Source organism: Watersipora subatra, chromosome 9 (assembly GCF_963576615.1).
Source record: "Watersipora subatra chromosome 9, tzWatSuba1.1, whole genome shotgun sequence".
Classification (NCBI taxonomy): Eukaryota; Metazoa; Bryozoa; class Gymnolaemata; order Cheilostomatida; family Watersiporidae; genus Watersipora; species Watersipora subatra.
The window spans coordinates 61,751,487-61,768,212 of record NC_088716.1 but is presented as its reverse complement, the minus strand read 5'-3'; the positions used below and the strand labels follow the sequence as shown (position 1 = coordinate 61,768,212).

Here is a 16,726-nt window from a genome sequence, read left to right as displayed (position 1 = left end):
CATAAGGCTATTGTATAGTCTATTGGCTATTATAGTCATAAGGCTATTGTATAGTCTATTGGCTATTATGGTCCTAAGGCTATTGTATAGTCTATTGGCTATTATAGTCATAAGGCTATTTTATAGTCTATTGGCTATTATAGTCCTAAGGCTATTGTATAGTCTATTGGCTATTATGTTCCTAAGGCTATTATATAGTCTATTGGCTATTATATACCTAAGGCTATTGTATAGTCTATTGGCTATTATATTCCTAAGGCTATTGTATAGTATATTGGCTATTAATCGTTATTATAGTCCTAAGGCTATTGTAAGAATTTTAAAATCAGCAAAGCTTATTGTTATTTGATTGCATTCAATCTTTTATTAAATAGTTTAAATATTACAAAACATTTCATGCCAAATCTCTCATTTTCAGCTGCACTTGAAATATGACCCTAGCCATTTTCCTAACTTTTTTACACACACGAAGCGCTCCCCGTATTGCGCAGACAACAATAAAACTGCATAGTTGGTTTTATATGCCTGCATCATGTAAACGGTACACTGAGGGGTGCAAATCCAATATTGATTTTGACAAATTGAACACTGAACAAAATGTCATTGCTCGATGTTTGCAATATTCTCATGTTGTACCTGTTATATGGATGATGGCCTGTTGAATTTCTGGTGACAGTCTGTCGAATATTTGGTGGCAGTCTGTCGAATGTCTGTCAAATGGCTGTCAAATATCTGGTGACAGTCTGTCGAATATCTGGTGACAGTCTGTCGAATATCTGGTGACAGTCTATCGAATGTCTGGTGACAGTCTGGTGAAAGTCTATTGACGGACCTGAACAGCTTAGTCAGCTAATGGCAGCGTATGATGGAATGGTATAATCACAACATGTTAATTAAAGATGTGGCAAAATCTTACAAAGTTCATATATTAATTTTTCATGTTTTGATTTGTTAAAACTTATTTTAGGATAAACTCTCTTGATCTGCTCTTTATACAATGTAGCAAGGTGGGTGTCAGGGGTGTTGGGTGTCAGGGTGACTTGGCGGTATTGCCTTTGACAGTCAACCACGGGGTTGGTGGTTCGAGTCCTGCTTAATGCCAATCTGACAAAAAGCTCTCAGCAAGCTTTCAACCCTAAATTGCTGGATGTTTCGGATCTAGACCATAACTTGGAGGCCCCGTGTACCACACTGAAAAAGTGAGCGCGTCAAAGATTCTACGGTCATGGCACATAGGGCAACTGAAATAGCTACCTGGCTCAGTCAGACTGAACGTGTTGCAAAGACATCCCTTCAGGTTAATCTGATTGTGCCAGAAGTGGGAGATATAGAGAATATGGTCACTTCTTCTCTACCATACTGCTTGACCCAAGCATGCATAGCTAAGATGCAAGTCATTGTCGATTTCCGACAGACAGCAAGCTAACAATGTAGCATTTATATGTCATCAACTACACTCCTCCTGCCAATGCAATACTTCATATTAGCGCTTATAGCAAAACTTTGAAAAATGGCTCGTTTCATGTTTTTAGTGCGGCTAAAAATCAGAGATTCTTCATGAGCTGTATTCGTAATTGTATTTTAATATGCTGTATTTGTATTTATATTTGTATATTTATATACTGAATTTGTATTTATATTTATATACTGGATTTATATTTGTATATTTATATACTGGATTTGTATTTATATTTATATACTGGATTTATATTTGTATATTTATATACTGGATTTGTATTTATATTTGTATATTAATTTACTGAATTTGTATTTATATTTGTATATTAATATACTGAATATGTATTTATATTTGTATACTGAATATGTATTTATATTTGTATATTTATATACTGAATTTGTATTTATATTTCTATAATTATGTATTGGATTTGTATTTATATTTGTATATTTATATACTGTATTTGTATTTATATATTTATATACTGAATTTGTATTTATATATTTATATACTGAATTTGTATTTATATATTTATATACTGAATTTGTATTTACATATTTATATACTGAATTTGTATTTATATTTGTATAATTATGTATTGGATTTGTATTTATATTTGTATATTTATATACTGAATTTGTATTTATATTTATATACTGGATTTATATTTGTATATTTATATACTGGATTTGTATTTATATTTGTATATTAATTTACTGAATTTGTATTTATATTTCTATAATTATGTATTGGATTTGTATTTATATTTGTATATTTATATACTGTATTTGTATTTATATATTTATATTTGGAATTTGTATTTATATATTTATATACTGAATTTGTATTTATATTTGTATATTTATATACTGAATTTGTATTTATATTTCTATAATTATGTATTGGATTAGTATTTATATTTGTATATTTATATACTGTATTTGTATTTATATATTTATATACTGAATTTGTATTTATATATTTATATACTTTTTTTGTATTTATATATTTATATACTGAATTTGTATTTACATATTTATATACTGAATTTGTATTTATATTTGTATAATTATGTATTGGATTTGTATTTATATTTGTATATTTATATACTGTATTTGTATTTATATATTTATATTTGGAATTTGTATTTATATACTGAATTTGTATTTATATTTGTATATTTATATACTGAATTTGTATTTATATTTATATAATTATGTATTGGATTTGTATTTATATTTGTATATTTATATACTGTATTTGTATTTATATATTTATATACTGAATTTGTATTTATATTTGTATATTTATATACTGAATTTGTATTTATATATTTATATACTGAATTTGTATTTATATTTGTATATTTATATACTGAATTTGTATTTATATATTTATATACTGAGTTTGTATTTATATATTTATATACTGAATTTGTATTTATATATTTATATACTGAATTTGTATTTATATACTGAATTTGTATTTATATTTGTATATTTATATACTGAATTTGTATTTATATTTGTATATTTATATACTGTATTTGTATTTATATATTTATATACTGAATTTGTATTTATATTTGTATATTTATATACTGAATTTGTATTTATATATTTATATACTGAATTTGTATTTATATTTGTATATTTATATACTGAATTTGTATTTATATTTGTATATTTATATACTGTATTTGTATTTATATATTTATATACTGAATTTGTATTTATATTTGTATATTTATATACTGAATTTGTATTTATATATTTATATACTGTATTTGTATTTATATATTTATATTTATATACTGAATTTGTATTTATATATTTATATACTGTATTTGTATTTATATATTTATATACTGAATTTGTATTTATATTTGTATATTTATATACTGAATTTGTATTTATATATTTATATACTGTATTTGTATTTATATATTTATATACTGAATTTGTATTTATATATTTATATACTGAATTTGTATTTATATTTGTATAATTATGTACTGGATTTGTATTTATATTTATATATTTATATACTGTATTTGTAATATATAAGCAACTTTACAAAATGAAACAATTCAAATAATAGTAGGCCGTGTTCATTGTTGATCTTTTGCAATGAAGATATGATACTGCTCTTATTGACAACCCGCAATGTACCTTAACGTTAGCAGTTTGCATACAATCATGCTCATAGTGATCTTCATTTTCTCGACGCATATTAAAATATCCTTAAAGGTTGACTTGCAACAAAATTCACATTACAGTTATTTGATATGAAAAGATTCACCATGTCTTACTCTGTTGTGTTGTAGGCGCAAAACATGTGGAAAGGTGATTACAAGCTCTTAAAAGCTAAAAAACGAACAGTTAATCGCAGCCACACAAGACCGCCGTAGTTTGGATTCTCTTTACAAAATGGCTCAAATGTGACGTAGTTGTGGTAGATGTTTCTGTTTACACTTTCTTGCAACCTTATTCGTCGAAATGTTATCACAAATATACTTCACGCATTCAATAAAACCATGTCTATTGTTCTTACGCGTCTGTTTTATCGTCATTGTTATGCTGTTTATTTTAGCAGCGATATCTTATAACTTACCGTACAAATTTGTTTAATTTTTTAACCTTAGCTCGAAGGAGTACATATCATTGTCTGATAATCATGACGAGCCTGTTGGTCATCCTCGATACTCAGAAAGTGCTGCAGAAATTATTTGCGAAGTATTGGGTCACATGATCAGATTACGACTTGCCGATTAGACCAAGCCGAAACAAAACTGTAAAGTAGTGAGCATCTATATTTGATACGGGGTCTTCGGTAAAACCCGAAATATTTGTCATAAACTAGTGCTGCGGTAAGCTTTATATTGAGCTTTTTATTGGCCTTCCAATTCACGTGAGAACATCACGTGACAAGACAATAACTAAACTGTAATGACAACGTCAGAGCAATAAAGAGATTCCAAACTACGGCGGCTTTTCGTTTTTGAGCTTTTAAGAGCTTGTAATCACATTTCCACATATTTGGCACCTACAACACAACAGAGTAAGACATGGTGAATCTTTTGATACCAAATAACTGTAATGTGAATTTTGTTGCAAGTCAACCTTTAACAAAGTTCAACATCATTAAAAAAAGAAATAGATATAATAGCGGCTGAGTAGATGGTCAGCTAGCTAGCCATAACAACAATAATTGTTGTTCATTTACTTGGCCCACTTCTCACATTATAAAATGTTCAACGAGCAAATAACTCCTGATTAAGATAAAGCTATTTTTACCATAATGCCTTTGCACCGAGTTTGTAGACTTTGCCATTACCACACCTCTCTTAAGACGGTGTGTGTCTTGTGATAGTTACAAGTGCTGTTACCAAGGACTGTCAAGACAGCGAGATAATAATAAGCTTGGCTGCCATAGAATGTTATGCTAGTGTGAGAGGAGCGATGAACACTGCTTCGTCTCCTGCAGGTCTCGCCAGTCGCGTGAGTCGGCTCTCTAGCGGTTCTGCCGATGGTCTGGAGCCCGTAGAGCAGGCGACCATGCACATAGTGACCATGTGCTCTGACAGTGAGCTCCGATCAGTGTCTCTTCCCTCGCAGTCAGTGCTCTTTAAGGAGAAGTTTCCAGATGGAATGTTTGCCGTACACGCTAAGGCCATCATCTGCAAAGGTATGTTATTTTAGAAAAACGCGTCAGCTCTGCTTTACTGCAACTTGCTAGAGTCCACCCTACATACCATTGTTGCCTGACTCTAGCTGACAGCGTTGCCCGACCCCAGCCGACAGCACAGCATTATTTGTGGTCCTAGTTATACTCAATTGGTCCTCTAGTATTCATTTTCTGTATTTTGTATCACATGACAAAAATTCTGATTATTACAAAGTCTTCTCAGGTTTTACCAACTAACAAATCATTGGCTGTATGACTAGTTAGAGAAATCACACAAGGCGCAAGCCACTATAAAATTATAATTGAGTGTGTGGACGCCTTAAATTATTTCTTATTAAATCTGCCAATCGTGGTGGATCGGAATGACAGCCTGTTTTATCAGATCGTAGTAATTTGATATAATTATTTTTAATTATCGGTTGACTACCAAAAATGCATAGTTTTCATCATGATTACAAACATACATGATTCCAAGTCGATGATAAAACTGCTTTATGACTGGAAGAGTACTTGCATGCATAACCCTTATTTTGTCTCATAAGAGGGACCGCTAGCGAGGTGCCCGTTAGCGAGATGCTCATTAGGGTCTGACCAGATGGCTGCTTCACCACTTCTCATCTTTCACCTTCAGTCTTATGTTTTCCCTTGAGTCTCACGCTTTGCGTAAAGGAATATCTTGTTGATCATGTGTAGAAAATTCCAGTCATCCTAATAAGGTACTAATGAACACGTTCTATCATATAAAGGCCTGATAGAATTGCTAGATTTGGATGTTGCCATATTAATATGGTGAAGTTATCTTGTTGCTAGACCGGCTTGATGTCGTACTGAAATGAAAAAGTTGTCTAATTGTTGGAGTTGAGTTTAACTATCACTGAAGAACGGTACCCTATAGTAAGTTAGTTATTGAATATTGTAATAATATGTTGTGTAATCGGCACAACTGGGTATTACTACATCACTTGAGAGTAAAATTAACATAAATGATAGGAATAAGTGAGGACCCGCGCCACCTAATTGTTGTTATGACGACACGAAAAACAGACATTCCTTATCCATTCCTTATCGCCGAATCATCTACTTGCGTCAACGTGTTTCCAGTGGATGTTCAGTTCAGTGGATGGAATGCAAACGATTCGTTGTTTAAACAAATATACCTGTCGCAAAATCTACAGGTAAAAAGACGAGGAGCTTGTAGCAGTTAAATTAGAGTCGACTTATAGGCTGTCCGATGCCCCCATAAGTCATTGGTAGTCCTAAGGCTATCGCTCTGAACACTCACCAGCCATGTAATTATTGATCTATGACTCTAATACTTGTCTGTAGATACTTCTTTAAAGACTATTACTAGACTTTTTCTTGTGTTGAATTTTGTTGTCTATTTAGATGAAAGCTGTAATACCCATATCTGATGATATGTGGACAAATGTGGAATTTGCTATAAAGCTTTCGAAAGATTTTAAAGCTTTCGAAAGATTTTAAAGCTTTCTCAGCGCACCGTAAACTCTGCATATAGTTTGAAGTGTAAGATCATGCAAGGAGCAAATGAAAAGCTGTGTTGCTCTTCCGTTTCTAACCTATATACCGTGAAACCTCTTATTAAATGCCATGGTGCTTTATTTTTCAACCCTTCAGTGGCGGTCAAAAATAGGTTTTACTGAATATTTAATTATGTCGAAGGAAAAAATTAATTGGGTAGGGAAATAGTTCACGCACCGACAATATCCTAGTTTTTCTCTCAAATCAATGTATAGAGTATGACTTCTTCTGTCAGCAAAGCTGAGCAGTTGAGTCTGGTGTGTACCGCATGGTCTCTGAGACCCGCATGATTTGACTAGCCTATCGTTATACTTGTTGTTGTGTGAAGATATACGAAGGCATCATCTTGTTTTGAGGACTGTAGATATATGATTATCTCAGTGCAAAAAACATTAGTGTGCCTCAAGAACGTAAAAGACAAAGACAACTGCTTATTCAAGTTTGAGATTATATTTATTTATTAATTAAAAATTATGTTATGTAGGAATAGACTGAACGAATGTGTCTACAAAAATGTAGTTAGTTGCTAATAGGTGATCGATTTTATCTCTTAAATGTTTGCAATTCATTGCATCCTGCCTATTGATTATGATTGATCATTTGATCTGATAGAGCTCACTATATGTACACAATTGAACTGAGTTATTTGTGTCACTCAGTGAATGGCGCCTCAGTGAATGGTGCACATTTAAGGAGTTCGTTGTAGTTGTAGCGCATTCACGCGTTTCTCACGATAAGTGATAAACTAGGCCTAGAAGCTTGGCTTGTCACGGCTGATTGCACCGAATTTCCTGGTGTGTTGGGATTCCATGTAGGGGAGTTTTAGTATTGTAATGGCTTTATCTCTCTTGCTTGACAGTTTTATGGCCGTCCAACATTCAAGGTTATTTTAAGCATTCTTTGTCAAAGTTGTTTCTCATGACTAGTGCTATGACTGTCATGGCGCATGACTCACTGCCGGGCGCAGTGTGAATATCCATCAGCAATCTCTTACTTAAAGGTCCTCTGATATGTCCTCCTCATCTCCTCCTCATCTGAACCGGTGTCACCACTTAACAATATTTTAAATAGCGTCCTATCACAGTCTAACATTTCTCTGTTCAGCCTAATTCCTATTTGTCAGAATTCAAAACAACTTCACTGCCAACAAAATGGTTGATCAAACGGACATGTATGCTCGTTATTAACAAAAGGTGTTTGTTCGGGAGATAACAATGTTTCACAAGATTGGACGGACCCGTAGTCTGGTCAATCGGTGACAATCATGTTTTATTAGTCAGTTTAATGTAATTCATTGTTGAGCAGCAGAGGTCAAAGTTCAAGATTCTTCTTGAGAAACATTGGCTGGAAGAAGAAATGAATGGTATCAGGGATGTTTGGTTGGTGAGGCAAATGGAAACTCATCTCTTCAATGCAATCTTCACATTATTTTTTCATAACAAGTGGCTTTCAAATGATACAAACAGAATTGCCCGACAAGGATAAAATTAGCTTGAACCACATTAGATGCTTGAGTTAGATTATCAACCGTATAGCCACTATTCCTTACAAACTTTAGGATATTTGGTCTACTGGCAGTGTGGGCACCTGTACACGTTTAACTACTGCCAACAAGGCCTTTACCTATGACTTGTACTTCGCTTACCATTATCTCCCCTGTACACCGAAAAACTATCAAATATCGTTGTAAAACTATAGTAATTTTCTTACCATTGCGGGAGTTATGCTCCCTTACTAGAGGAGTCGCTTCTATTTGTCTATTGTGATCAGGACGTGCGCTAATCAGCATCGAGCTACAATGCCTAGAGGTAACTTTTATATTTACTCTATTAAAGAATTGTCAGTTTTATAAATATTATAAACTAGAAATCCCCCTGTCATACAGCCCGCGACCAAAGTGATATTGGAAAAAAGAAAGGGTACTGCTGGTTGAGAAATGCAATATTAACAGTCAAATGGCACTGCAGTGCAATAGGATAACTGCAATCGTAGCTGCAATCGTAGCTGTAATGTACTGGGTGTTATTACGTACAACAAACGGCAATAATGAAAGGAAAAGATTATATGTTTATATCTCACCCCTGCAATAGGAGAAATGCAATATTAGAAGTAAAATGGCAAGCTGCTGTGTACTATACACAGTTTGAAAGTTGGTTGTATTGAATGTAGAATGGTTTTGATAACAATCTGTAACAGAAAGCGAGCATCAGCATTCACGCGTCTGGAAGTTTTCTGCGAACTGGACCAGAATAAAAAAATGTTCTCGTTATAAAAGGTCATTGTAGTTTAGCCCTAGCTTGTACATAAGATGTAAAGAATTGTGGCTAACGTTTTAAATAATTTAATGACACCTTCGGTTATTGGACAAAAAAACATAGGCTGATAAACTGTGTACCACAATTTCGTACTTGTAAATCGGTCTACGCCTCAAACGGTTTACGTTTATTACAGAAACCTTCGGATAAATAAATTCGAATGATCATTCTTATAATTAAATCTTATAATAATTTTATAAAATCGAATGATTATTCTTATATACTTAATTAAATATTTTGCAAGATATTAAAAACGGAATGATATTATAAACCTTCGGCAATTGGACAATACCATATGCTGGTGAAATGTGCACGTTTTTTTAATGGTTCTACTCTCGGTCGCACGACTTTATTGGCGTTTCGTTGGCCGGTCTAAATTTTGATTAAAAAAGCTTGTCAGGTTTTAATAGCGATTTTAGGCCAAATTAATCTGTCTAGTTATGTATTATTCAATCAGATAGGTAAAGTTTAGGATATTGTCTACAAATTTCAAAGACTTGTAACATATTTAAATAGGTTTATATGTGTTTTGTATCGTTATTATACTTAAACGGCTTCATTGAAAAATGGTTAAATTTGTCGAGATTTCGGTACAAGGGTTTGCGACGGTGTTGATGAATAATTTTCGTGAGTTGTGTGCACATATGCATTTATCATAAAGCTCCCAAACAATCGCTTCGCTCGTGTTTGGTCATGGGATAAACTCAATAAGAATTGGTGAGATTTCATCTAATTGACCTCTGACCCATGAAATAGATAACGCCATGATGGCTCAATCCAGGCTCATGTAATGCTGATGCAACATCGTTAGTCAAATGTGCCAAACAAGGAATTAAGAGCTCATTATCATATAAGTAATTCAAATGAGGCAATGTTTATTTCAAGTTCCTTTTGATTTGGGTGGTCTCCTTATAGGCCCTAGCTACTATTCAAAGTTCAGACTTCAAATCACAAATTCGAATTTATAACCGATTCCCTTCGGTTGTCTGTAGTCTGAAGATTATTTGTGAAGGTTGTTCAACTAGACAATTTTTTAGAATGGATTGTTTGATATTACTGATTACAACTGTGTTACAACTATTACGACTGTATTACAACTGTATTACGACTGTATTACGACTGTATTACAGCTGTATTACGACTGTATTACAGCTGTATTACGACTGTATTACGACTGTATTACAACTGTGTTACAACTAATGACGGGACTGAGTTAGTCCGAACTGCATTGCTCAGCTAATGTGACTTCCCTAGTTACCACATTTGTATAAGCTACGTACTATTTTCAACAAAAGCCATAATGTTCTTTTATAGCAATATTCTGTTGTTACAATTTCTAGTAATTTGATCATTCTTATCATCATACCTCCAGCATCTTTCATAGAAATCAATCTTTCAACCAGTTTTTTGTTGCTCAGCTGGCATAAATAAAAATATAATCCATATATAAATGATATTCTTTATTGTAGTTTACACAATTATCATTATATGAAGTTAATTTATTATTAATGCTAAACTAATGCTGTGTTTGGGGTTTACGATAAAGTCATTAATTGTTGGTTTATTTCAAGATATTAATGATCAATTCGTATGGCCAATTCGCATTATGATCAATTCGTATTAATGATCAATTCAGTATTAATGATCAATTTAGTATTTCGGTGGCATGAAACGTTATAAGTCCATATTGGAACATCTATGAGTTATCCTTCTTTTTAGTTTCCTTAAACTAATCGTAATCGCTGCTCATTTTTACACATCAATAAAATGTGCAGAAGTTGTGAAAAATGATAATTGATTCATGAGAACTTTCTCTCCACATCTACCAGCTAATCTCTATTCTCTTTACTGTATGCAAGTGTGTGGATGAACAAATTTCAAATTTATTGTCATTCTCTGACCACATAATCTGATTTGCTGTCGATGCAGAGAATAAGGAATTTCACTACAAGTATCAGGGAAGCTCGTGGGTCATAAGTCAGTGTTTAAAGTCTGATTGTTGTTAATAATTTATACGCTTAGTATTTCGTGACTATGTAAAACATGTTGGCATACGAGATACTAAATGTGTGTAGAAATCTTGCATTAATAGAAAGTATAACTGACATTGGCTGTAATTTCACTCCCAATAAATTTCTATAGCCTCTAATTCATATTCAACGTTTGGGTCTTGGTCATTCTGTGGAATATGATATATCTCTTCCTGTCTCCTTAGCTCTGCTTGAGTGGCCAACTTGCGTGCATGATCTCTCTTTGCGCTGATAGCGCCATCCGGCCAGCCAACTAATGTCAGGGGCTCCAGGTACTTGAGCACGACGAGATCGCTCATATTGCAGAGTTGTGAAGCGACTAAACCGTCCTTGTTTTTCTTTGTTAGAATAAGTCTATGTTCAGATGCGCGTAAGTACTGGAATATTGATGAGACGACTCCTGGTCGGTAGAGAAGTGCTGCAAGGTGTAACACTGTATTACCATTGAAGTCGGCATGATTAACTAAAGCTTTTAGGTTTACTCCTGGGAACCCGTGAAGGAATTTCAGTACGGAGTCCGTGAGACTGTCCCCTACAAGCCTAATGCAGGAGAGGTGAATAATAGTCCAGCCGGCATTATTTCTTGCACTCATGAGCGGAAATATCATTCTCTGTGGCAGCCAATCTTCCCTCATGATCATGTTCACGAGGCCAATGTTGCCCTCGATGAATGCTATGAGAATGGGGGTGTTACCATGCTCCTCGGTGCTCAGTACTACCTGCTGGCGCTCGTTCTGGCTCAAATGATCGATGATAGTTTTAAAGGCTTGTACCGAAACATTGTCTGATGCTGCAATGTGTAGCGGAGTGTGGCCATCCTTGGCTCCAACAGTCAAGCAAGCCATCTGCTGCTTAGACGGAATGTGTCTAAGGAGGATCTTGAGGAGTGGTTCATTGTCGGACCGCGCTGCCCCATGAAGACAATTTTGCCCTGTGGCTGGTTCTTTAGCCATGATATATTTTATTTTGTCATCTACTTGAGCCAGCAGCTGCTGACATACTCTACCCTGATATTGGTCTTTAATGCAGACGAGTCGAAACAGCGCAGTTGGTTGCGGCGCATTTGTCATTTTTCCAGCTTCCTGTTGACACCAGAGGAGTGAGTGTCTGCTGTGAATGAGATCAGCAGTTGAAAGCAGAAGGCAGATGTTGGTTAGAACATTCCCTTCTTGGTCATAGTCGAGCATGCTAGCTGTAACCGATGAGTGCAACAGCGTGCAAGGAGAACCCTCCTGAAATAGAAACTCTTTCACCTTATCCATTCTTTTAGCGACTGCGATGAGAGCCTGAAGCATTTGGCAAGACGCTTTGGTTGATTGCATGACAACAAGATGGCCAACTGTCTCTCCAACTCTGTTCTGTTCTCGTATTAAACTCCACAACAGCTCTTCGGAATTGAACTGTTTTAACAAGAACATAAATACTTCACAATTGGGGTTGTTGATGGATTTTGTAAGACAATTATCTCCCTTGTCATTTGTAGTCATGATGAGCCATTGCCTGTCATCTTTGCTGTAATTTGATAGAATCCTTTGAATTGTCAAAAGATTACTTTTTGAGCAGGCCACGTGTAAAAGATTTTCACCCTGCGCATCTGTCAGTTCTGTTGCATCGCATCTGCTTTCCTTGCTCATGTTCATGCGCAGCTCTTCAAATGTTTCGTACTTGCTATTAACTAAAGCAATCTGTAGGAAGGTTTGACCATTTTTGGCGCAGATCCTAGTCTCTAGAAGGTTCTTCTTTGCTGATGGCTTCAACTCTTTCAGAAACTTGCGTATCAAGTCCAAATTGCCATCCTCAATCGCCGACAGCATAATTGCTGAGTCGCTATCAGTCATATCCTCGGCCTTAGGCACCAGCTGATTCGCCATCGTCTGCAAATGAGCATTTGTACGATTTTCTGTTGATCGCAGCTGATTGATATAACCCAGTCTCATTTCTGTCAACTTTCTTTCAGAGCTAATGTTCTTCTCTACCGCTCGAGCGTAGACTGCAAACTCTTCATCATTGCCTTCAAGGATCTTTCCTCCGAGCTTTTGCTCCTTTTTTGACTTGCGTTTCTCTTTCTTGTTAGCCATAGAAAGCTTCTGGTATGCACCCATCACCTCCGCATAATCACTAAAATCAGACAAAGTAATATGAGGAAATTTTCATTGTAGCGGTAAGTCAGTCTTCGTGATTGGTCAGTTATTATCATCGTGGTAAGTCAGTCTTCGTGATTGGTCAGCTATTGTCATCATATGCCTCATCCGTTGCTTAAGATTTGCAGGCTAGCTGATAATCTGCTCTTAGATTTTTTCCCAATTCCTTACCAATTGACACATACGTACATGTGTAAATTGACACATACGTACATGTGTAAATGGTTACGTACATTATTTCTCTTTTAATCTTTTTGTTGAAAATGTGAGCAGCTTTAGGCAATAATTTCTGGTCAGTTTAGATGTCAAGTATTTTATAATAAAGCTATCAAGATATTCTAGCAGACATGAATCTCTTTCACTAACATTTTAAACTTGGTCATAGACGATGAACGAATGTTCAAAATTGCCGATATCATTCCGTACACAAGCAGTCAATTCTCAATTACAAAAATATGTAATTTTTTAAATAGATAGGTATTGCAGTATAAATTAAATTTTGATAATTTTGCATTTCATTTCTATTTCTGTTTGTTTGCCTAAATGCAAAATTACCTAATACTAGCTCGATCGATCAAAGAAATTTCAGTAATTACTTTTTATTGAATTGCTGAGCTAACCAATCATATGCGAAGTTAGTGTTACCGGGTAAGCTCTTGAGTCTCAATCCAGCCGATCTTTAGTCATGCCTCTAATTAGAAAAACTTGAAGGGTGTGAGTCACTTAACTTCTAAGAGATCATTGTGAATGACATAGAGCTGTTCTTGTTATGAACACACTGCAGGTTGATGCACCTTGGCTTGTTATATGTTGTAACAGTCTAGCTTCACCAGGCTTTTATATTTTTTTCGGCTACCAAAAGATCTGGTCTCTCAGTCTTAATTATGAACCAAAATGGGATGCGGTCATTGACCAAAGATACTAAAAGGCAACTTTACCGACCATTATTATTTTCTCATGTAGCATAGCCTACTAGTTATATGCTAGTTACAGTCCTCACACTGTACTCTCAGTACTCGCACTGTACTCTCAGTACTCGCACTGTACTCTCAGTACTCGCACTGTACTCTCAGTACTCGCACTGTACTCTCAGTACTCGCACTGTACTCTCAGTACTCACACTGTACTCTCAGTACTCGCACTGTACTTTCAGTAGCTCCAGTACTCTCAATAGCTCGTGCTAATCTAGCTCACACCCCAGTCATTCATTATAGCGACAATAATGTTTACCATAATGTTTACCATGTGTACCTGTTTACTGTTGATTTCTTGTCTTTATTTGTTGTATATTAAAATAATAAAAATAAATACATACATACCATGTTGGTGTTATTTTGCAACGATAAAATATTTCATCAACTTGTAGAAATATAGCATTAGGCAAAAATAAATATAGTTATAGTATTAATTAAATGAAAAAAGAAAACCAAAGCTTCATTTTTAGGTACAGCATGATGAGGCTCGTCGGCTAGTCGAGACGCTAGGCTTATCAAATCTATAATTATATTTAGTATCCATCCTGTTTGTTAGATCTACAGTAATATTCAGTAAGTTGTTCAGGCCCCACCGGACAAACAACTTTCATACTAGTACTAATTCCTACCAGATCACGTGTTCATGCTTGCTCACCTGTCTTTTGTCGAGGGCTTCTTCGTGGTCAGGCCTTTTCCAGGATCTCTATTATGCTTCCCTTTTGAACCACTGACTTTTTTATTCCCTTGTCCCTCCCGCCTCTCTCCATCACTTCCGCTGTTTTGTGCACGTTTAGCGAACTCATTGTCCTGTCTTCCCGTAGTTTCCTCCATGGCCTGTTCTCACTCACTATCCTTATTCAACTGACTATTAGCGGAAGCGAAGACCCATTTAGCTCTCACTAGTTTATCTGTTGTTATCAGAGCTTCAACTTGGATCTAGCTGTATATACACGGGGCTGTAGTACGACTGTCCTATATCTCTCTATACCTTAGTCCCTAAGTAGTTCCTTCAGGAGCGGTGATGCATGAAGGTATCTCTTGATCTGGCCTATCGCGTGCCGAGTTGATGGTTACATACATTGTTACATGGAGGACTGCTAAGATGGTTAGCGAGACAAGACGCTTCAATGAATGCCCAAACTATTTATATAAATAACTAGTTATATAAATAATAATATATAAATGTTGTATTTTTGTTTAATATTGGGAAAATGATAGATTAGGAATTTACTATAAAATATGCCAATGCTTTGGTTTGAATAGCGCTAGCCGATTGTGCTAGCTGAAGGTCTGTTTTAAAAGTTCCGTTTGCGAGCGGTCGTAGTTGTTTATGTCACGCTGTTTATTGCAATCGTTTGTAAACGACATTAAATTACGAAGTACAGATGCTCCCCAACTTACGAATGAGATACGTTCCGAACAGCCATTCGTTAAGCGAATTGTTTCGTAAGTTGTCTCAGCTAGTTATTTGTACGGAATGTATGTTTAAGGATGATATAAGTATGTTTAATTACACCATAACTGTCACGAACAACTTTTATTGTATTTACTAGGTAAATCAGACACGCTGATTCCGATTTTGCACTTAAATTAAAGATTAGTCCACTAACTTTTAGAGTAATGAAGGATTTTTTACAGCGCTTTAATATCGGTCTCGAAAACAACACGATCGGCACAACAAGCTCCGCCCATAAATACGTGACGTAACCTAGCTTTTTAGGAACAGAACTTACGTAGGGATGTTTAGGCCGATTTAGAATAACAGAGATGGGTGTTTTAAAATCCATTAGTATCTAAATTCAGCCATAAAAATAATATCAGTCTTTTCTGAAAGGTAGATAAGCTTAGCATTGCATATTTAAAAAAGCGCGATAACAACGCTTGCTTGTGATAAAACCGCGCTTTTTGAGCTCATTTTTCTCGGGGTTCAGCCCCTTTAAACATCATGTAACAAGCTACGAGCAATTTTAAATAGTTTATATACTTTTTATAACAAACTGAAATTATTTTACAGGCTGGATTTAGATAATAATGAGTTTTAAGACACCCATCTCTATTATTCTAAATCGGTCTAAACATTCCTAACTTCCGTTCCTGAAAAAGCTAGGTTTCGTCACATATTTATGGGCGGAGCTTGTAATGCCGATTGTGTTGTTTTCGAAACGGATATTGAAACGCTTTAAAAAAGCCTAAATGACTTTGAAGGTTAGTGGACCAATCTTTATTTTGAGTACAAAATCGGAATCAGCGTGGCTGATTTACCTAGAATATACGATAAAAGTTGTATGTGACAGTTATGGTTTAAGGCTTGTATAAGTAACCTATATTGGTTTGTACTGCAATTTTACTAGACATTATATTGCTCTATAAATGTGTATACAGCTATACATTATATTGCTCTATAAATGTGTATACAACTATACATTATATTGCTCTATAAAGGTGTATACAACTATACATTATATTGCTCTATAAATGTGTATACAACTATACATTATATTGCTCTATAAATGTGTATACAACTATACATTATATTGCTCTATAAATGTGTATACAATTATACATTATATTGCTCTATAAA

General features: G+C 34.7%; 2 protein-coding genes across 2 annotated transcripts in view; one reads left to right on the top strand and one right to left on the bottom strand.

Moving 5' to 3' along the window:
• LOC137404179 (syntaxin-binding protein 5-like) overlaps nt 1-16,726 on the top strand; it is a 92,901-nt gene that overhangs the window by 68,077 nt on the left and 8,098 nt on the right. The window contains exon 21 of the mRNA XM_068090338.1: nt 4,946-5,146. Coding sequence (XP_067946439.1) covers nt 4,946-5,146 — 201 coding nt within the window. The remainder of the gene's footprint in view (nt 1-4,945; nt 5,147-16,726) is intronic.
• Nucleotides 10,907-15,074, bottom strand: LOC137404180 (ankyrin-3-like). Its single transcript, XM_068090339.1, has 2 exons — nt 14,801-15,074; nt 10,907-13,148 (listed from the first exon to the last, which is right to left on the bottom strand). Exons 1-2 carry the CDS (start codon nt 14,974-14,976, stop codon nt 11,120-11,122), a joined length of 2,205 nt encoding a protein of 734 aa, XP_067946440.1. The 5' UTR covers nt 14,977-15,074; the 3' UTR covers nt 10,907-11,119.